Source organism: Dreissena polymorpha, chromosome 7 (genome assembly GCF_020536995.1).
Source record: "Dreissena polymorpha isolate Duluth1 chromosome 7, UMN_Dpol_1.0, whole genome shotgun sequence".
Classification (NCBI taxonomy): Eukaryota; Metazoa; Mollusca; class Bivalvia; order Myida; family Dreissenidae; genus Dreissena; species Dreissena polymorpha.
In genome coordinates, this window is record NC_068361.1 from 48,811,831 (window position 1) to 48,836,713 (window position 24,883).

General features: G+C 39.4%; 1 protein-coding gene and 1 long non-coding RNA gene across 2 annotated transcripts; both read right to left on the reverse strand.

Annotated features, from left to right (window-relative positions):
• Positions 1-815: 815 nt before the first annotated feature.
• Positions 816-6,939, reverse strand: LOC127838434 (uncharacterized). The gene is made up of 6 exons (XR_008029806.1): positions 6,761-6,939; positions 4,885-5,109; positions 4,112-4,360; positions 3,382-3,579; positions 2,652-2,879; positions 816-1,904 (listed from the first exon to the last, which is right to left on the reverse strand). It is a non-coding gene; the product is annotated as an uncharacterized LOC127838434 (long non-coding RNA).
• Positions 6,940-22,462: 15,523 nt separating this feature from the next.
• Positions 22,463-24,662, reverse strand: LOC127839694 (protein sax-3-like). Its single transcript, XM_052368078.1, has 5 exons — positions 24,535-24,662; positions 24,052-24,149; positions 23,722-23,874; positions 23,047-23,172; positions 22,463-22,638 (listed from the first exon to the last, which is right to left on the reverse strand). Exons 1-5 carry the CDS (start codon positions 24,660-24,662, stop codon positions 22,463-22,465), a joined length of 681 nt encoding a protein of 226 aa, XP_052224038.1.
• Positions 24,663-24,883: the final 221 nt, after the last annotated feature.

Below are 24,883 nucleotides of genomic sequence, written 5' to 3' on the forward strand. Positions count from 1 at the left end.
TGACAGAGACTCAACGATTGCTTCAATAGTAAGGTTGGCACGACTTGACACAGAATCAAAGATTGCTTCAATATTATACATTGTAAATCAGTTTGACCCCACTTGACCCAGAATCAAAGATTGCTTTGCTATTGAGGTTAACCACACATAACGCAGAATCAAAGATTGCTTCAGTATTAAAGTTGATTCTGATTAATAAATAATTAGTCAGAAACATACATCATAGCTGGGCCGTACGCCTATAATTGGACATTTGATGGTTCACTATGTGCACATTTTATAACTTATCTCAAGTGATGTAAATTCTTTGATTAGACGAACCAGTTGAAGCTGTACTGTCTTTATTTTCGGGTCGATGAATCCAAATGATTTGTTTCGACCGGAAACTATTTTTTTTTAAATAAATAAGCATTGAAAAATTCAATATATGTTTCGAATTGTTTGTCTGTCACGCATAATTCAACACATCAATACGAAAAAAATAATCGCTCTGACCAGTCATTCGGCAGGTTGACCTATTTTTTATCAACATGGTGACCTAATTTGAATTTTTTAACAATTATACGTAACTAAATTTTTAGATGATTATATTGCTGTTAAAGCACCGCACCAACACTGCAAAGTACCCTCATGTATACATGGTTAAGCCCAGTAAAATCGGGCTGACCATATGTCCGTATACGACCTTTTTACCGCATAGTTTTTATGTTAAGCAGTGTGCTCGGAAAATGGTTTTTAACCGAAGTCCCGAGGGTAAACAACTCTATTAACATTACTCTGAACTTGACCTAGATAATGTCAAGATAAACAATCTGACCATGTTTCACTTTTATTAAGTCATGAATGTAGATTTACAAAATAATCATTCTGTTTAAGTTTCGTGAACTTTTGATGAACAATCTAGCCAGCAGTCACCGCCGAACATAGATTAATCACAAAAGCTCGCAATATGCACTTCATGCTTAAGTATAAAGATAAACAAAGTACATTTTTCCGTATTGTATTAATGAAAAATGTATTACAAACTTTGTGAATATATCATATGAAAAGTAAACATACTATTTGCAATAATTAACAATGTTTTGAATTATAGCTATAGCCGTGAACTCTGTATCCTATAAACACAAACGCGATGTAACAAACTATCTAAAATTTGTCTCACCAAACAAACGCATATTTGTCCCTTTTGTTTTCATGTACCTACAATCAGAGTGCAGAACATACATATTTTTAAGGTGGCTGCCTATTAATACTGTTTTTGCTTGTATAAAATAATTATTTTCAAAACGTTCTTTATGTTTAAACTTCGAGTTTTCGTTTACCTGGCATCACACTAGTCTATTATTTTACATTTCAGAAAACAAAGGGTAAAAACAATATCTGAAAATGACATTTCTGAGGTGGAAAAAACATTGAGTTTCCTATACTTCACACTCAATCTAATCTCTCATTCAATGAGGATATTTCACCGTTTACAGTTTCGAAGCAAATGCGTCAAAATTGTATCAGCAAATGAGATGCCTTAGATGTAAAACAGCCAGGTCCTATTTGATTGAGTAGACATTTAGTCCCACTCTTAAATGCTCAATTAATGTGCTTATTTAACCTTGAATGAAGCAAACATTTCAGATAATGAGGCTTGAGACTGAGATCTAGAATTGTGAAGACGTTAGTCAGTTATTTCCGGTTTCCATCAATGGCGATAACGTCGTACGGTAGTAAGCCACTTTACAGACATGGTAGGAAACCATGGAGCCAACTTCCGTCGGCGCAATAGTTCACCCGGGTATTTCCGTCCGCGCAAGTCTGTGTTACACTGACACCGTCCATCACGAGTTCCGGAACCGGAAGTAGTTGTGTATTTGCATCATTGAGATTCACAGACGCCGGCCGGGCGCAATACTCTTTAAGAGGCGATAATGAAATGAGATTAATGAAATGAATTTAAAACACATTTTAAGCTCCATGCCTGCGTGAGAATATAGTTTACAGAAAGCATTATCAGCTATTATCAGAAACATTAATACGCCTTCGAACGAGATTACAGTGTATCAGATTTCGACATATTACGCTGGGATGAAACAACAGGCGGATCAAAATCCTAGTGGCTGCAACATAGATGGACTCATTTAAAAGAAATATGAAAATAGCAACCAGAAAAATATATATCTTGGAAATTGTCTATATTGTTGTCCTTCAGGAGTATACTGTTCTAAATAGGAGCATAGTGTTTTAAATATGCAAACATGTGGTTATAGAATGGTTTTATGGTATGCAGAGTTATTCAGTTTGAGTCAAACATAAAAAAGCATTTATAATATCTTTAAACATTACTGTCAATTTGAATGTTTAAAAGATGAGACAATAGTGGAGAAATCATTTCCATCCAATAAACGTCCAAGAAATACAATAAATTTATGGCATTTCATGAATATATCGTTCAAAAGCTAAAACTCATTTTTCATATACAAATATGTATAATATTTGTATTTCAGTACTACCATATTATTGTAATGACATTCACGTTCATACATACCCAAGCACTGCAAAGTGTAAGCTTTCCATATTCAGTATTGAAGTAAATATTCTTCTAACAATAGGAATTACACACATTCATATCTATGATATCATTGATTGAATGGTTTACTTACTTTTGCAGATAGGTTCCCTTGGCAACCAACGGCCCTCGTGACACCATGCCCTTTCAACTCCGAGTGTTGGGTATGCGTCGTCACCGCAATTTATCTTCACCGCCGCACCATGGGGGAGTCCAGAGTTCAATGCCCGACCGACGGGCTGTGCATAACCGGACCCGGTTCTGGTTGAATATCGACGTGATTGATATAGTGTGAAATTGGCACTCAACTGTGGGCAGCGCACTGGTATATTAATTAAAAAATATTAAAGTTATACCTTATAATCATATAACCTATTAATATAGAACAATGTTCATTCATGACAGTGACGGCAATAATTTTTGTTAACTATTTAAAATATAATAGCGGTTGTATGTTATTATAATAATTATTGTTATTTGTTATCTGTTACGTATGAACACTGGAACAGATCTGCATAATGTATGTAAACGAAACAATTTGGTATTTTCTTACAGATGACTGAATACGTACAGATAATTCTGTCTTTACCTACAAACGTATGTTCGCAAAACACTTTGATAATACAATCGGATGTGACGAAATGCTATTTCATGCTTATTATTGTTTTTATCGACAGAATGTATCTGACCATGGTTACCTCTGAAACTTAGTTGAACTACAAACTGTAAGAAATAGTGAGAATGAACACAGTTTGTTGTTCTGTCTCATTCCTAGACCTCAGTAACAAGATTACACAATTATTGCATTGAGGATGTTCACTTACGTATGTCGCACTGCGGTATCGGCTCGCTCCAAACTCCTCTCAAGCATCTGATACTTTTCGGTTGTATTACTTTAAAGCCTACGTCACATATGACGTCATAGTAACCGGAAATGACGTTCTTTACGAGCTTGCCGTGTGGGATGTCTGGTTCTATACACAATGGTATCGTCCTGGCGGTAGTTATTGGGATGCGAACATCTGATAAATGCAATAATTAAAATAATGACTTTATTAAATAAATAAATGAATGAGTAGTTCAACACAAATGCTGCATTTGAGATGATGTTGAAAAAAATACAACGTCATTTTTGTTCTGTGAATACATGTTATGATTTATAAAATATGTTTGAAATCGTCCTTAATACAGTTAAACCATGCATTTGATTTAAAACGTACAAAACAAACTCATCCAATTAAATAACAAACTATATTGTATGTGAATTTTTTTTATTTTCTTTAAAAAGTTATTTAAAAGTAAATCAACTAATTTGAAAAGCATTAGTGCTTATTTATATTACAGCAGTATTAAAAAATTATTATAAATATACGATAAAACGCTTGTTCTTTCAATTAATAAATAAATTTCTCTTTTTCGTGTGATTTATATTTCTTTTTTTATTCTAGTTACGAAATACAATACTTTCTCAAAATTGAAATTTCACAATATTTGTGTTGACAGCAAACTTTATTGATACCTAGATCACTTTGACCTATATTGTGATCAACATACTATTTTGAGTAGTTATTTCTGTATTCTCTTTTTTCTCCGACGTTATCGTTGTCCTATCAACGCAAATGACGTCGGCTGACGTCCATTCGCCGTCAACGCACTTCACGTACGCTATCGTTCCACGCTTATCGAAGCCTGCATTTCATTTGTAATGTACAACAGTCTGGTGGGGAAAGGTTATGTAGGGCGTGATTCTTTCGGACGCTGTGGCATTCTCAACCCTATGGGGTGCTCCGCAACGTGCATACTCTAAAAATGAGCCATGCTATGTGCAAACGGGGCTAAATTCACGTGCATAAAGTGTCGTGCGTACAGGCTCCTCATGGACGACACTTTCTGCTTTTATTGTATTTTTCGCTTCAGGGAAGTAATTTCTTAGCGAAAATCCACTTAACGCAGACAGTTTCGTCCCTATTAGAATGTGCGAACTGCACATTATAATCTGTGACGACACTTGACGTACATGCATTAAACCGTTAACCCCGAGGCTAAATTATTAATTGTTATATTGTTTCAGTAAACACATATATTTACTTACAACTCGGTGAAAATTAAGTGATACAGATGATACTATGTGAATACATTTTTATATAATAAAACCTACAGTTATGTATTGTATTGCTTTTTTGTGGATATTGTTGATGTTTGTAAACCATTTAGCTGGTTTATTTCGAGAATGATTTATACCACCCAAAAGATACAGATCTAAAATGAAAACACAAATGATTATTCAAATAATGCTTTACAAAACACATTGTCCAACATATATATACCTTGGCAAACCGGAAGTGCTGGGCTCCAATTTCCGGCGCTGCACAAATGATTGCTGACTTTTAAAACAGCATCTCCTTGACGGTCCTTGTTACATACAACCCGGATCCACGTGCCGACAATAAGCCGCTCTCCGGCGTCGTAGATAGTCTTTCCGGAAGCAGTCCGCCCGTGATACCGCCGATAAGAAGCCCTGCTAAACTGCGAACTCGATGGGATCACACAGTCTGAGGAAACGTAAGAAATTAAGCCTCGCTCTACGAAGACGGTGTTTAATGCATGTGCGCCAAATGTCGTCATAGATTAGCATGTGCAGTCCGCTCAGACAAATCAGGGACGACAGTTTCGGTCTTTATCTGACTTTCACCAGGAAAAGACTTCCTTAAAACGAGAAAATAACATAACAACGGAAAGTGTCGTCCCTGATTAGCCTGTTCTGTTTGAACAAATTAATACGAGACGCACATGCATTGAACACCTTTTTCCCAGAGCAACACTCGTATATACGCAAAATAATAATTCTGTATATTGAAGGCGATGAACTGATTTTCGCTGAAAATGGAACAGGCAAACGAGAAGCAACATAAAATTCACATATTAAAACGTCAATGTCCAAGTTTTTCGTTATTGATTGGCTTCTAGTGACTGGTCAATACTTACATGCGCGCAATCAAATAATGTTAATAAACATTAGTGACACTAGCGACAATGTTCCGAAACTACAACGTTTTACGTCATTTTTGTTCACGCTGCACCTACTTCTTGCCAGCGTTTAAAACAATCACAAGTATCATCAACCCTTTACGAACCGCTGATTTTGATAAGAAATATAATTTAATTATCTAAAAAACAATAATTGAGTCATCAGTGCACGTATTGACATTTAACGGCACAAAATAAACTGGAAGACAATTTAAAGAAAAGCAGACGTACAAAAAGCCTGCGTACATATGATAGTAAAATATGTAAGTATACCGGACAGAGCTTCATGTAAACCACCAGAAAGAAGACACCCTATGAGAGGTATGATCAAACGTATGAAATAGTTACTATACACACTGCCAATGCATGCCTTTACCATTCGTTTCTGAGACTATAGCCGTCACAATACTTAACATAAAATTTACCGCGTGCACTTTGAAGTTGTCATAGCATTATATAGAGATACTTGCAATAGGTAGTTTTGACCTATTTACTAATGGCATAGGCTTAAGTGACATAGTACCAGACAATGGATTGTCATAACATTATATAGAGATACTTGCAATACGTAGTTTTGACCTATTTACTAATGGCTTAGGCTTAAGTGTCATAGTACCCGACAAAATACTTTTTGACATACCGTGTATTTTTGTCAAGACTCCTTATTTTTTGTGCTTAGGTTCAATATCTGAGAAGATTTAATAATATGCATGCCGTGTTTTAAATTGTCAAGCATTTGCGGTATATAAAAACTTTTTTTAACTGGAAAATAAATAAAAAATATTAACTTCGTAAACGACGTTCGTCCGAGCAAGATTGAGTTAGCACAACACGTTAACCTTGATATACGATTATGTCGATTTCTAGCAACCATCGGGTATACAGTTGTATCACCTGATTCATTTAAGCCTCGCTCGGGGAAAACCGGGCTTAATACATGTGCGTTATGTGTCGTCCCATATTAGCCTGTGCTCTCCGTACATGCTCATCTGGGACGAAACGTTCCGTTTACATTGACTTCTTCTTTTAAAGGAACTGTCTTTTTCGCTTTAAGGAAAATCCGGTTTAGACGGAAAGTAACGTCCATGATAAGCATGTGCGGACAAGCCTTGCGTACAAGCATTATGTCTGGTTTTCCAGAGCGCGGCTTCTTGTTTAAGTACATAACGTTCTTACCTTGTGCTAAAATCTCCGAAGCACAGGCTAGAGCGATTATCATCTGTCCCCACATGTTGTTAAATGTTTTAGTTTAAATGTCTGACACAGTTGCGCTCTTGTTTTTATACCGATCGAATGAATCATTCCAAAGTGATTTTCGTTCAGTGAAGTGTTACGTGCCCTTGAACATGAGTATGCGTTTTATCTTTGTTGAAGGAGACTTGAACTTAATATGGACATGGATTACATTTAACGCACATGAATTACGCCTAGTTGTCCCAGATGAGGCTCATGCGTACTTCGATCAACAACAAACACTTGGCATACTCTTGTGTAAGTGTTACAGCGACTTCAGTCATCCTGATTGCACTGAATATATGTTATTTTAAGTGTTTCAGATATAAATGCACACTTGAACTATGGTTCATAAAAACCATTACTCATGATGAGTCTCCTGCATTGTCGAGACGCCACTTCCATACGTTGGCTAGATCAGATTCGCATCCATAAGTTATCGTCGGGACATAATTTAGTGTATTCACGTGCCTCAAGACGCGAATTTCAATTACATAAAAAGTATGCAATAGTTTCGTGGCCCTGTGATACTTACTCATCAATATGATCCTTAAATAAATGACATCTGACAAATGCCCAGAATATTATAAGCATTGCTGAAATCACTTAATAATCGAGAATACATTCAAGATACAATATGATATTTTGCTTATTATACAATAATATTGTCAATTATATTTAGTCAGTCCGATGTTTAAAAGAAACTGACCATTTGACCTTTACAATAGAAAGGACCTGATGGGCGAAGAACCATAGTTAAAAATGTGGTCATGATCACACGTATACTCCAATCGAAAATAATAAGTAATAATATCTATTTACTTCATGAACGAAACTATATTTTGTTTCGCAATCAAAGCAAAAATGTATACGGTCCTCACGCAAAACAAGTTTTATGACAAACATATGTCCACTAAAAACACTGAGGGTTGTGAGAAATATAAGTTTTGAACAAGAATTAGTAAATAAAAACATTCCTTGTGAAATGGACCTCTGGAAACAGTCTTCACAAGAGTCAGTAACCTTTACTAAATTGAGTTTAAGTGATTCACTTAATGTCAACTTCATAGTAATATTCGCATGTGATGGCGCCATTCTAAATTCAAATGACTCAAAGTAGTTGAATGACTGCGTTCTTGAGTACAAGTATGCACGATGGTACTTCATAAGTAGCGTACATAGCAAAAGAAACAATTTATATACGTCACTCGAGAAAATGTGTATGAGTAATGACTGCATTGTCATGCTGTCCTAAATTACGATTTGCTTCTAGTATAAGTCATCAGTTTGCATTGTGCGTTGAATCTGAGACCTTTTGTGTGCTTGTGTTCCGAATCTGCGATGCATGGTATACACGATATACATTGTGCTACGAATCAAAGCCCTATATTCTGCACATTAATTAATTTACATTGTGCTACGAAATGATGTCATGTAGATCGTAGAGAACACAATAACATAAACGTCCATTTCAGTTTTCTTTGCGTTTCATGTTTGCTTATTTTGTTTTAACACAACGTTTTCAAATGTTTGTGAAATACAAGATAAAAGCGAGCCTCTTCTGGGCTCACGCCACAAACAATTGGGTGTCCGCTATGCCCAATAGTGAGCGTGGGACTCCCAAGTTTCTTAAGTAAACAAATACAGATGTAAACAGTCGATTGTAAAGTTTTGCAAATTATGATACGCCAGGTGCAAAGTCACGTGTATAACAACTGCAACGTAAATATGCAACGGACACATAACGAATACATACGGAATTGACTAATGTTTTGGCAAAAAAGGACTCGTGTCCGGTACTTATTGACGTTTGATACCCGAGGCAATGAAATATTGATCTAGGCGTGACTGCCTTTTGAAGATTGTATGCACATTTGGTTTGTTTATAGCGTCGATACTAATTTCGATTAATTTTATTAATTCAATAATGCCACAAATATTCGTTACGTTACAGTAACCGAGCTCTATATTTTGTATGATAAACATTGTGCTACGAATTTAAGCCCTATATCATGCAAGACATACATTGTGCTACGAATCCGAGCACTATATTCTGCATCATATACATTGTGCTACGAATCCGAGTCCTATATTGTGTATGATATACATTGTGCTACGAATTCATGTCCTATATTATGCATGATATACATTGCGCTACGAATATGAGTCCAATATTCTGTATGATATACATTTTGCTACGAATCCGAGTCCTATATTGTGTATGATATATATTGTGCTATGAATACAAATTTATATTATCCATGGTATACATTGTTCTGCGAATCCGAGTCCTTTATTTTGTATGATATACATTGTGCTACAAATATAAGTCTTATATTCTGCATGATATACATTGTGCTACGAATTTAAGCCCTACATTCTGCATGATATACATTGCGCTACGAATCCAAGCCCTATATTTTGTATGGTATACATTGTGCTACGAATCCGAGTCCTATATTCTGTATGATAAACATTGTGCTACGAATATAAGTCCTATATTCTGAATGATATACATTGTGGTACGAATATAAGTCCTATATTATGTATGATATACATGGTGCTACGAATCCGAGCCCTATGTTCTGTATGATATACATTGTGCTACGAATATAAGTCCTATATTCTGAATGATATACATTGTGGTACGAATATAAGTCCTATATTATGTATGATATACATGGTGCTACGAATCCGAGCCCTATATTATGTATGATATACATTGTGCTACGAATATTAGTCATATATTCTGTATGATATACATTGTGCTATGAATATCCGAGCCCTATATATTGTATGGTATATATTGTGCTACGAATTAAAGTCCTATATTCTGTATAAATACAGAATATATAAGTAACACCATACACTTTATGAGTTTTAATACATTAATGTTTAACATCAATTTTGATCTACACGTCTCTTTTTTATTATTTCCTTAAAAAAAGGTTGTGCATTTTAGGTTTATTTCATCAGAAATTTGCATAAGATAGCAAAGCCTTTGGAAAGTTTGGTCACCAATATATCATGAAGAACTATACACTTGCATTTCTTGGTTAATCTTTTGACATTTTAAAAAACAACATGAAACTATTCTTCAATACATATATTATTAAAATAGACTGATGAATATGTATATAATTGTTCTTATTTTAAAATCCCTAAATGTTAATCAGTTTACTTGTGATTGTAGCTCGATCGCACTATCAGTGCATCTCACAAAGCCATCGGCAAAAAGAATGCAAATTAGGTCTGAAATGTTTTCGGTAATAAAAATACCCATATGACCTAATTTAACATTAGGACAACATACAGACCCATAGAAGAAAAACTATTCACAGCATTAATTCATGTGAATTATAAAGGGTTATTTAATTAATAAAAAAGTAAACAAATAAATAAAATGAATACTTTTTGGTAGTTCTTAAGCGCCTTTATTTGAGTTTATAAATGTGCCAGGCCATGTTATGGTTGCTTGTTTCAGACTTGACTGTAGCAGATACCATGCCATAGTATGGTCGCTTGTTTCATACTTGACTGTAGCAGTTACCATGCCATAGTATGGTCGCTTGTTTCAGACTTGACTGTAGCAGATACCATGCCATAGTATGGTCGCTTGTTTCAGACTTGACTGTAGCAGGTTCCATCGATGTGAGATTTTATGGGATAAAATCATGTGCGTAAATTTTCGTCCCAGATTAGCGTGTGCAGTCCGCACAGGTTTCTCAGGAACGACACTTTCTGCTTTTATGATGTTTTCGATTTAAGAAGGTCTCTTCTTAGCACAACTACGATTCAGGCGGAAAGGGTCGTCCAAGATAAGAAGGTGCGGACTCTACAGGATAATCTGGGTCGATACTTAACGCACAGCCATTTAACACATTTTTTTGTCAGAACGAAGCTCATATTTTTTTAAAGATAATAGAACCATGGCTGAATAGAACCAACGAGAAATTTTAGGGTATGGTCTATTACCTAAAAACATTTGACACGAACAAAGTGTTTCGGGGCCTGGTATTCGAACAAAACAAAGCAGCGATTATATTAGTATTACTATGCTGTTGAACATTTCTAATGGCCCACCACCATAAAACAACAGCAAAAACAAATGAACACAAAAACATACACGCCATGTTATTAAAAAATCAACGATCAATTTTATATTTACGCGGGTTTATATAAGGGATAAATAGATATATATTGTATCTCCAGACCCATTTTGCAAATTTAAATTCATCATTATGTGTTCCCTGAACGTGCTCCGTGATCAAAATCTCGTTGAAACATTTTATTGAACAAAACCGGATATGTATATGTCGAAAGGAAAGAATTCAATCGCGTCGTTTATGCAAATAGAGTTAAATAATTCAAAAGAAAATATTCTGCTGTGAAGCCTTAAAATGGTGCAAATTATTCCGGGACATTAGTTTTCGTTGAATTTGTATTTCAAACACACACACACACACACACACACACACACACACACACACACACACACACACACACACACACACACACACACACACACACACACACACACACACACACACACACACACACACACACACACACACACACACACACACACACACACACACACACACACACACACACACACACACACACACACACACACACACACACACACACACACACACACACACACACACACACACACACACACACACACACACAAACACACACACACACACACACACACACACACACACACACACACACACACACACACACACACACACACACACACACACACACACACACACACACACACACACACACACACACACACACACACACACACACACACACACACACACACACACACAAACACACACACACACACACACACACCGGAAAATGACTTACACAAAATTAATTATTGTTTTCCAAAATCAGAAATCCGCGTGTTTAATGAACCACGTAATTGGATTTCCTATGAATATGAAAGATTTAAACTGTATATAGAGATGTTCGGTGAAACAAATCCAACTACAACCAATTAATAAGACAAATATTTTATTTCCGCAGGACGCCAATGACAACGCGACCGTTTTTGCACAGACGACCGACTACTACATTTTCCAGGTGCCGGATCTGGCGGCCGGCCAGTTTGTCGGTCAGGTGACTGCTGCTGACAGCCACAGTTCCACCCAATACAGCTTCCTTGTAAACCCGTTCTCAAAAGGCTTCCTGGTTACTAACGATTTCGGTACGCAGTTTTCGCCGTGGCTGTTTTGCCTTAGCTTTTCACCTTAGATGACCTTTATATAACGCCAGCAGACCCGAATGAAAACACTCTATTCATTCGATTGGCGGATTTGAGCCTAATCATCCGTCTTTGTATTGTAGGGCGTAACACTGTTCAGTGTAGGGAAATGACGACTACTCCCTGCATGTCATACTCAACATACACATTTTCGCCCAGTTACAATTACGCTCTATCGGTTAATTACAACCCCAAAACTTTCAAAGTCAATGCTGGGTCAGTAAATCGTCAGGAAAGGTGGAATGAACTTTCAATAAAAGCTTTATGATATCAAATAACAAACATTTCAGAGGAAAAAATGAATGAAAACCCGTCGATAAATGTCATTTATCTTGTGACAAAACCGAAATGGTATAGTGTCCATAAATGAAGGCAAATCGTTTAATTATCTAGCCACACATGTGTGACTTATACGCTACCAACATTTGCCAGATTGCTATAAACATCACAATGTGAGACTTGATTTTAAATCGGAAAATATCGTGATTTGATATTCCATTTACAAGACGCAATACGATTTATAAAGACCCGCGTCATGCGCAAATGTTCTAATACATACCTTCGCAACCCCGCAGTCTTGTCAGTGAATGCATAATGAAAAGGATACTCAGGAGATCAGGATATACCACGAACCCTTGCGTGTTTTTATAGAATAAAACGTAGCCCATGACCAGACTGCGCAAGTGCGCAGGCTAAGCTTGAATGACAAACGAATGACAATCGGCAAAAAAATACCGATATACTAAATACGTATTGTACAGTTGCATTGACGCAAAAGCTGTTTAAGTATGTTCAACTTCGTGCTTCATTCGTGCCAGGCGCCAATAGTCTTTATTCCATTCTACATTCGTGCCAAGCGCCAATAGTCTGTTTCCCATTCTACCTATGTGCCAAGCGTAAATAGTCTGTTTTCCAATCTACATTCGTATCAAGCTTCAATAGTCTGTATTCCATTCTACATTCGTGCCAAGCGTCAATAGTCTTTATTCAATTCCATATTCGTGACAAGCGTCAATAGTCTGTATTCCATTCTACATTCGTGACAAGCGTAAATAGTCTGTATTCCATCCCACATTCTCGAAAAGCGTAAATAGTCTGTATTCCATTCTACATTCGGGCCAAGCGTCAATAGTCTGTATTTCGTTCTACATTTGTTGCATGTGTCAATAGTCTGTATTCCAGTCTACCTTCGTGCCAAGCGTCAAAAGGCTGCATTCCATTCTGCATTCGTGACAAGCGTCAATAGTCTGTATTCCATTCTACATTCGTGACAAGCGTAAATAGTCTGTATTCCATCCTACATTCTCGACAAGCGTAAATAGTCTGTATTCCATTCTACATTCGGGCCAAGCGTCAATAGTCTGTATTTCATTCCACATTTGTTGCATGTGTCAATAGTCTGTATTCCAGTCTACCTTCGTGCCAAGCGTAAAAAGGCTGGATTCCATTCTGCATTCGTGACAAGCGTCAATAGTCTGTATTCCATTCTGCATTCGTGACAAGCGACCATATTCTGTATTCCATTCTACCTACGTGCCAAGCGTCAATGGGTAGTATTCCATTCTAAAGTCTCCCCAAGCGTCAATAGTCTGTATTCCGTTCTTGTGCCAGAGTCGATAGTCTGTATTATATAATCGTGCCAAGCGTCAGTAATCTGTTTTCCGTTATTGTACCTAGCGCCAATAGTCTGTATTACGTTCTCGTGCCAAGCGTCAATAGTCTGTATTACATTATCGTGCCAAGCGTCAATTGTTTGTATTACGTTCTCGTGCAAAGCTTCAATAGCCTGTATTACGTTCTCGTGCCAAGCGTCAATAGTCTCTATTACATTCTCGTGCCTAGCGCCAATAGTCTGTATTGCGTTCTTGTGCCAAGCGTCAATAGTCTGCATTCCGTTCTCGTGCCAAGCGTCAATAGTATGTGTTCTGTTATCATGCAAAGCGTCAATAGTCTGTATTCCGTTTTCGTGCCAAGTGTCAATAGTCTGCATTCCGCTCTCAAGCCAAGCGTCAATAGTATGTTTTTCATTCTCGTGCTAAGCGTAAGTAGTCTGTATTCCGTTCTCGTGCCAAGCGTCAATAGTCTTTATTCGATTCTACCTACGTGCCATGCGTCAATAATCTGTATTCCATTTTACATTCGTGACAAACTTTAATAGTCTGTATTCCATTCTGCATTCGTGACAAGCGTCCATAGTCTGTATTCCATTCTACCTACGTGCCAAGCGTTAAGAGTCTGTATTCCATTCTACAATCTTCCCAAGCGTCAATAGTCTGTATTTCGTTCTCGTGCCAAGCGTCAATAGTCTGTATTACATTCCCGTACCAAGCGTCAATTGTCTGTACATTTTACATTCTAGCCGCATATTTTCGATCATTAACATGTTAAAATGCTTTTTATAAACGAAATTGCTTCCATCGACAGTCGCACATTTCGTTCATCAGATACAATGCCATGAACTTTAAATGCATTACATCGTTTTCTTTTTCCAAGGATTTTATTTATTTATTCCTCTTATTAGAGTCGAATATACTTTCAAATGTTCGTAAAGGAAAGAAGAATTATAATTTTGTTACGACAAATGTTGAGGTGAAAGTATTCAATACATTATATCAATCTACATAAAGGAGCTGTATACACTGGGCTGCTTTAATTGCTTTAAAATTACAATCGTCTGCATTATTATGAGTTTCTCCTCATTTCGGCAAAAATTGACCATCTTAAAGGCATCATTACCATGGACAGATAAACCTTTTCTATATAATTACTTGTGTCTGCACACAGGAAATATTTACGTTAACGAGTCGTGCAGGAAACCTCTGTTCGCGTATGGAGTCTCGTATGATCTCGGGGTGCTCGCTGAGAACGTGGCAGACCATACTGGAACGCGCCACGCGTCGACGGCATCCATGACGATGTTCATTTCCGGGGTAAGATAATACAATATTTACCGCATATATCCACACGCTATTGTCAGAATTATGTACGCACAATACTGGTATACCCCTTCGTTGGCCAAAACTTTCAAAGGAATATGGCGAGTAGGCCACCATTATAGATGTTTAAACTAATGTAAAACTCGAAAAAAACATAAGAACAACAACACATATATAATATTATCGATTAAGATCAAATGAGGAATGTACAAACACAAGAAAGAAGACACGTTTAATTAAAAGCGAAAATTCACGAAGAAAGTTTCATGTTTGCCCTAAAATTCTCACTTGCCTACATGAATGTCCTAAACCAGCGAACTGTGTGCGTATGTTAAATGGCGGCCATGATATAATTAAAATACTGTTGAAAACATCGAAAAATTCCAACAAACATATAAGCACACACACAAATAAGCAAACAAATCTTCCTTTGCCTAGGGAGAAGCGCCGGTAGTACCGCGCTATCTTGCGCGCCCAGGCCGGCATTGAGGCAGGCGACGAAGAAGTGGCTCGCATCACCCTTGGGGAGCCGGAACCAACCCAGGTGCAGTCCCCGGCGCCCCCCATGATGTGGGACAAGCGGCAACCTCAGACGGGTCCCACCGTCCAGAAGTCAGACCCCGTGCTCGACTTCAAGGAGCCCAAGCCACCGCTGAGTACGTGCAGAAACTGTTTGTAAACGGTCCTCGATCTGGGAAAACGGGATTTAATGCATGTGCTCAAAGTGTAACTCCTGATTAGCTTGTGGAGTCCTCACAGGCTAATCAGTGACGTCAATTTTCGCTTGTATGGTACTTTCCGCCTAAAGAAAAAACTCTTCTTAGCCAAAATCCAGTTCGGGCGGAGAGTGTCGTCCCTGATTGCACAGGCTTATCTTGCACAACACTTAACGTACATCCATTAAACTCCGTTTTCGCAGAGGATGGCAAATGTATTAAGTTAAGTCAAATTATTTCGTGATCAGAGCTATATATTGTGTTTATTCTTAAGATTGGTTCTAAAACCTCGTCTCTATAAAAATAACATGTGCTTGATGACGGAATTTGTGAATGAATAGTTCAAATTATGTGTACTTTTGTTTCTTTTACTAGTCTCCTCGATGTGTTTCACCGATTCTCAACTAACATGTTTTATTTAGCACATCACGGGGCGTACATGGACATGTTCCGTTAAATTAATTAACAATATATACTTTAATAAATGATCGCTATACACATGCCTTCGATTGGTAAATCACAATTAAATGATTATATTATGAATTTATTGACTAGAGATCAGACGAACGCAGTGAATTCACACCTCTATTAAAAGTATTGCGAAAATATTATGCTTCCAATTAGCGCAGTGGTTGGTTCCCTTACTCGACCCTGGCTCAATCCCCATACCCGTAAGCATGTGCGTTTGGCTGGTGATCACTATACCTAACAGGTGTGGTTTGGTTGGTGATCACTATACCTGACAGGTGTGGTTTGGCTGGTGATCACTATACCTGACAGGTGTGGTTTGGTTGGTGATCACTATACCTGACAGGTGTGGTTTGGCTGGTGATCACTATACCTGACAGGTGTGGTTTGGCTGGTGATCACAATACCTGACAGGTGTGGTTTGGTTGGTGATCACTATACCTGACAGGTGTGGTTTGGTTGGTGATCACTATACCTGACAGGTGTGGTTTGGCTAGTGATTACAATACCTGACAGGTGTGGTTTGGTTGGTGATCACTATACCTGACAGGTGTGGTTTGGTTGATGATCACTATACCTGACAGGTGTGGTTTGGCTGGTGATCACTATACCTGACAGGTGTGGTTTGGCTGGTGATCACAATACCTGACAGGTGTGGTTTGGCTGGTGATCACTATACCTGACAGGTGTGGTTTGGTTGGTGATCACTATACCTGACAGGTGTGGTTTGGCTAGTGATTACAATACCTGACAGGTGTGGTTTGGTTGGTGATCACTATACCTGACAGGTGTGGTTTGGTTGGTGATCACTATACCTGACAGGTGTGGTTTGGTTGGTGATCACTATACCTGACAGGTGTGGTTTGGTGTGATCACAATACCTGACAGGTGTGGTTTGGTTGGTGATCACTATACCTGACAGGTGTGGTTTGGTTGGTGATCACTATACCTGACAGGCGTGGTTTGGTTGGTGATCACAATACCTGACAGGTGTGGTTTGGCTGGTGATCACTATACCTGACAGGTGTGGTTTGGTTGGTGATCACTATACCTGACAGGTGTGGTTTGGTTGGTGATCACTATACCTGACAGGTGTGGTTTGGTTGGTGATCACTATACCTGACAGGTGTGGTTTGGTTGGTGATCACTATACCTGACAGGCGTGGTTTGGTTGGTGATCACTATACCTGACAGGTGTGGTTTGGCTGGTGATCACTATACCTGACAGGTGTGGTTTGGCTGGTGATCACTATACCTGACAGGTGTGGTTTGGCTGGTGATCACTATACCTGACAGGTGTGGTTTGGCTGGTGATCACAATACCTGACAGGTGTGGTTTGGCTGGTGATCACTATACCTGACAGGTGTGGTTTGGCTGGTGATCACTATACCTGACAGGTGTGGTTTGGCTGGTGATCACAATACCTGACAGGTGTGGTTTGGCTGGTGATCACTATACCTGACAGGTGTGGTTTGGTTGGTGATCACAATACCTGACAGGTGTGGTTTGGCTGGTGATCACTATACCTGACAGGTGTGGTTTGGTTGGTGATCACAATACCTGACAGGTGTGGTTTGGTTGGTGATCACAATACCTGACAGGTGTGGTTTGGCTGGTGATCACTATACCTGACAGGTGTGGTTTGGTTGGTGATCACAATACCTGACAGGTGTGGTTTGGTTGGTGATCACTATACCTGACAGGTGTGGTTTGGTTGGTGATCACTATACCTGACAGGTGTGGTTTGGCTGGTGATTACAATACCTGACAGGTGTGGTTTGGCTGGTGATCACTATACCTGACAGGTGTGGTTTGGTTGGTGATCACAATACCTGACAGGTGTGGTTTGGCTGGTGATCACTATACCTGACAGGTGTGGTTTGGCTGGTGATCACTATACCTGACAGGTGTGGTTTGGCTGGTGATCACAATACCTGACAGGTGTGGTTTGGCTGGTGATCACTATACCTGACAGGTGTGGTTTGGCTGGTGATCACTATACCTGACAGGTGTGGTTTGGCTGGTGATCACTATACCTGACAGGTGTGGTTTGGCTGGTGATCACTATACCTGACAGGTGTGGTTTGGTTGGTGATCACAATACCTGACAGGTGTGGTTTGGCTGGTGATCACTATACCTGACAGGTGTGGTTTGGTTGGTGATCACAATACCTGACAGGTGTGGTTTGGTTGGTGATCACTATACCTGACAGGTGTGGTTTGGTTGGTGATCACTATACCTGACAGGTGTGGTTTGGCTGGTGATTACAATACCTGACAGGTGTGGTTTGGCTGGTGATCACTATACCTGACAGGTGTGGTTTGGTTGGTGATCACTATACCTGACAGGTGTGGTTTGGTTGGTGATCACTATACCTGACAGGTGTGGTTTGGTTGGTGATCACAATACCTGACAGGTGTGGTTTGGTTGGTGATCACAATACCTGACAGGTGTGGTTTGGTTGGTGATCACAATACCTGACAGGTGTGGTTTGGTTGGTGATCACTATACCTGACAGGCGTGGTTTGGCTGGTGATCACAATACCTGACAGGTGTGGTTTGGTTGGTGATCACAATACCTGACAGGTGTGGTTTGGCTGGTGATCACAATACCTGACAGGTGTGGTTTGGCTGGTGATCACTATACCTGACAGGTGTGGTTTGGTTGGTGATCACAATACCTGACAGGTGTGGTTTGGCTGGTGATCACTATACCTGACAGGTGTGGTTTGGTTGGTGATCACAATACCTGACAGGTGTGGTTTGGCTGGTGATCACTATACCTGACAGGTGTGGTTTGGTTGGTGATCACTATACCTGACAGGTGTGGTTTGGTTGGTGATCACTATACCTGACAGGTGTGGTTTAGCTGGTGATCACTATACCTGACAGGTGTGGTTTGGTTGGTGATCACAATACCTGACAGGTGTGGTTTGGTTGGTGATCACTATACCTGACAGGTGTGGTTTGGTTGGTGATCACTATACCTGACAGGTGTGGTTTGGTTGGTGATCACTATACCTGACAGGTGTGGTTTGGTTGGTGATCACTATACCTGACAGGTGTGGTTTGGCTGGTGATCACAATACCGGACAGGTGTGGTTTGGTTGGTGATCACTATACCTGACAGGTGTGGTTTGGCTGGTGATCACAATACCTGACAGGTGTGGTTTGGTTGGTGATCACAATACCTGACAGGTGTGGTTTGGTTGGTGATCACTATACCTGACAGGTGTGGTTTGGTTGGTGATCACTATACCTGACAGGTGTGGTTTGGCTGGTGATCACTATACCTGACAGGTGTGGTTTGGCTGATGATCACTATACCTGACAGGTGTGGTTTGGCTGGTGATCACAATACCTGACAGGTGTGGTTTGGTTGGTGATCACTATACCTGACAGGTGTGGTTTGGTTGGTGATCACTATACCTGACAGGTGTGGTTTGGCTGGTGATCACTATACCTGACAGGTGTGGTTTGGCTGGTGATCACAATACCTGACAGGTGTGGTTTGGTTGGTGATCACTATACCTGACAGGTGCGGTTTGGTTGGTGATCACTATACCTGACAGGTGTGGTTTGGTTGATGATCACAATACCTGACAGGTGCGGTTTGGTTGGTGATCACTATACCTGACAGGTGTGGTTTGGCTGGTGATCACAATACCTGACAGGTGTGGTTTGGTTGATGATCACTATACCTGACAGGTGTGGTTTGGTTGGTGATCACTATACCTGACAGGTGTGGTTTGGTTGGTGATCACAATACCTGACAGGTGTGGTTTGGTTGGTGATCACTATACCTGACAGGTGTGGTTTGGTGTGATCACAATACCTGACAGGTGTGGTTTGGTTGGTGATCACAATACCTGACAGGTGTGGTTTGGCTGGTGATCACTATACCTGACAGGTGTGGTTTGGCTGGTGATCACAATACCTGACAGGTGTGGTTTGGCTGGTGATCACTATACCTGACAGGTGTGGTTTGGTTGGTGATCACAATACCTGACAGGTGTGGTTTGGCTGGTGATCACTATACCTGACAGGTGTGGTTTGGTTGGTGATCACAATACCTGACAGGTGTGGTTTGGCTGGTGATCACTATACCTGACAGGTGTGGTTTGGTTGGTGATCACTATACCTGACAGGTGTGGTTTGGTTGGTGATCACTATACCTGACAGGTGTGGTTTAGCTGGTGATCACTATACCTGACAGGTGTGGTTTGGTTGGTGATCACAATACCTGACAGGTGTGGTTTGGTTGGTGATCACTATACCTGACAGGTGTGGTTTGGTTGGTGATCACTATACCTGACAGGTGTGGTTTGGTTGGTGATCACTATACCTGACAGGTGTGGTTTGGTTGGTGATCACTATACCTGACAGGTGTGGTTTGGCTGGTGATCACAATACCGGACAGGTGTGGTTTGGTTGGTGATCACTATACCTGACAGGTGTGGTTTGGCTGGTGATCACAATACCTGACAGGTGTGGTTTGGTTGGTGATCACAATACCTGACAGGTGTGGTTTGGTTGGTGATCACTATACCTGACAGGTGTGGTTTGGTTGGTGATCACTATACCTGACAGGTGTGGTTTGGCTGGTGATCACTATACCTGACAGGTGTGGTTTGGCTGATGATCACTATACCTGACAGGTGTGGTTTGGCTGGTGATCACAATACCTGACAGGTGTGGTTTGGTTGGTGATCACTATACCTGACAGGTGTGGTTTGGTTGGTGATCACTATACCTGACAGGTGTGGTTTGGCTGGTGATCACTATACCTGACAGGTGTGGTTTGGCTGGTGATCACAATACCTGACAGGTGTGGTTTGGTTGGTGATCACTATACCTGACAGGTGCGGTTTGGTTGGTGATCACTATACCTGACAGGTGTGGTTTGGTTGATGATCACAATACCTGACAGGTGCGGTTTGGTTGGTGATCACTATACCTGACAGGTGTGGTTTGGCTGGTGATCACAATACCTGACAGGTGTGGTTTGGTTGATGATCACTATACCTGACAGGTGTGGTTTGGTTGGTGATCACTATACCTGACAGGTGTGGTTTGGTTGGTGATCACAATACCTGACAGGTGTGGTTTGGTTGGTGATCACTATACCTGACAGGTGTGGTTTGGTGTGATCACAATACCTGACAGGTGTGGTTTGGTTGGTGATCACAATACCTGACAGGTGTGGTTTGGCTGGTGATCACTATACCTGACAGGTGTGGTTTGGCTGGTGATCACTATACCTGACAGGTGTGGTTTGGCTGGTGATCACTATACCTGACAGGTGTGGTTTGGTTGGTGATCACTTTACCTGACAGGTGTGGTTTGGTTGGTGATCACTTACTTTACCCTGGCTCTAAAACACACACACATTGAAACTCAGCAACAAAGAAAAAGATGACAATTGCAGCTAATTCATAAGCATGTAATTAAAATTCGTCTAAACTGTTGAGAGTCAAGCCAGTTAATTTGGTAGTAGTTCTGGGACACACTCCGGGTCCGCTCATAAAGCAGCCTTAGACACGTAAGCACCTCTTAAACTTCTAAATACACACATATTATGCTTTGTCCATTCTTATTTCAGAACCCAATCCATCGAAGATGATGACAGGTCGCACTGGACCCAAGATCTGGACGTAATCATTTACTGCGTTGATCGACGTTTCCTCCATTTATTAATGTTTTCAGAGAAATGTCTCCTCGCGGAATGCCAGATTTTTTAGAATTACTTATAATTATAATTATAAATGTTATGACATCGAAATTACATATCAGAAAAAAAATAAGTGCAATTATGATTGATTAATGGGCTTTCGATGTCTTAATACATAATTGTATTTTAAATGGATCATTAGGTTTTATTGGCACCTTTCAAATAGGATTTGAACAGACCTCCATACTATAGAAATCAAGCTGTTCGATTCTAACCAATAGTGCGATACTTGTTCACATTTTTCAGCATTAAAACAATTAATTGATCGTTTATTAAGTATTTCTGCAAACGTTTATGTAATTTCCGTGGATATACGCCTTCGAAATTATGCACAGCCAATTTATATCATAAAATGGATGTGTTATGTTTTGCTTACTTCATTAGTTTTCATTTATGATGTGTTAACAACAGTTGAACACACGTTTAGATGTTTTGTTTTCTGGTTAAACTTAAGTATTTCATTGATATGTCGTTTCTCTGTGATGTATATTTTTAGTGGTTTAAGTCATTCAAGCACATTCAATAAAACAAGACCCGCCAGCATTAGCGTGAACGCGTTGTTGTTGTTGTTGTCATTGTTGTTATTATGGCCCCCGTTAGAAGAAGCTTCGGCGGCATTTCCGGTGTTTATCATGATTCCCGGCCTGCTTGGGTTTTTTGGATCCAGTGTTAGAATCCGATCTGAAATGGAACACATATGCTTAGTTTACGATTTACAGCCATTTAAACGTAGTCATGAGAACAGGGGAACTATTTTTTTTAAACAAAATCCTGTTAATCACGTCCTTGACACTTTCAACTGAAAGTGAACTCTAGCAAACTCTTCAATCATCATAGTCTGTCCACACTGTCTGTGAAGTTTGCAAATGCATTCAAAGTTTGATGTGTAATTCGTCTCTATGCCCATCATGACCTGTTTTGGTTTAGCACATTTTTTTACACTTTAACTGTGAAGAATAAGCTCATAGTTATATTTGGACTATTATATACAATATAACATTATGCACAATATTCTCTGTGAAAAAAATAATACAGATAAATCACGGGTATTAACACGTTTGGCAGCAATTCTAATATGATTCCTTTTACCTATGACGTGAACGTGGAATACAATGACGTCATTTCCGTGCGCGTTGCTGACCTCACATCGATATTGACCTTGGTTAGAGTGATCCACGTCCGGAATAAAAATCATGTGATTATAGAGGCCGATATCTGCAATGCAAACCGCCTCATTTAACTCATGTGGGATAAGTCCAAGCTTCGCGCAGAGATTTAACTGGAACTAGCATAGCTGTATCAAATCACTGCCTTCATAACCAACCACCTGATGATACATGTGGTACAATAAGTTTCTAATTGTTTTTTAATACTATTTTTAATTAAGGTAATTTATGTTTTATTGTAAACATAAATTTATACACTATTTAAAAAACATATAAGAAAACGATAGTACTTTTCATTATATAATACTTAAACTAAAGCATGGAACGACAACTCTGCGTTTAGATTGGGATTAGTCGTAAAAAATTTTCTATTACCATTCCTTCCATACCTCTGATTTATGTAGGGCGAATGTCAGTTAATGGTATAAGTATGTGCACTTAATACAGTTAAACCAGAATAATGAATGTTAACACATCGCCTTAATATGGCTGAAAAAACTGTTGACAAATTCCATTGAAACGAAAAAAACTATTTCTTTGTAAAAAATAAAATAACTCAGGGACAATATCACATACGAACAAGGATGGCTTTGCTCACAAGTCAGAGGCGAGTTCTCGTACTTCCGGTAGAACCACTTTACGGCGGGAGAGGGCTGACCGGTTACGTTGCACCACATGACGACACGTGGTGTCCGCTCGCACACCTGCATGTGGATGTCACGTGATGGATAACCAACGATCTTCGGGGCGTCTAAAAGGGTCGTATACATATATGTGTGCAAAGTACAGTGGCTCAACATCTGACTATTTGTTGTAAAAACTCTGTATACACATGCGTATCTTTTCAGTTACCGACGGATTATTTAATCGCTCATCCATTTTAGTTGTGTAGCATTAAAGACCGTGACAATAACAACAGTTTACTTACACTCTATGACCACTCGGGCGGATATGACGGTGGATGCATTCGCCACGCATGCGTACGAGCCAGCATCCTTTCTCTGTGCGGGTTTGATCACCAGGAACCTGGGTACAGAAACAAAAGATGGACTCGAATCAATTAACCAACAATATCCCACCTTAGATCGCGGCAGTAAAGTGTTTGTATACGACACATGTTGTGAATTCCCTTGTATTTCAGTATGTTCATAATAATGGTGTAGATAATAATATTCATCTTCCGATTATACATTCAAGTTATAAACATCCTCAATATTTATTGATTAAGGCAATAAAAATTAAAATTAAACCATGATCATAGGTATTCAAATGAGTTCAAGAATGTATTAAGTGTTAATATATGTCAATGCAGAAACTTTGAATATTGAAACAAGTGGGGCGATATTTGCTTTACTGACTTGAAGTGCACATGTGTACATTACTTTCATCATAGTTACAACACGCCGGTTACCAATCACTGGCGTATGGCCGCTGGATGGTGAAGCGCGCCCTGTCGGCATCGACCATCTCCATGGTAACGTTGTCATCCTCCGACACCACCAAGGAGTTGTAGAGCCACCTCACCTGAATCACATACATAGTGAAAGCGTCAGTGTGCAGTATTTAAACAGCTAAATACTTGTCCCATGTCCGATTCGACGAATGGTCCCGTTAACGCTTTAACGCTTAAATATACGCCGTCAAATCCGATGGCGTCATGTTTGACATCATTCAGAATAAACCGGAAAACTTTATATTACTTTTTTTCTGACTGGTTACTACGTTGAAAACTATATTTAAACTCTAGCATTTATACAGAA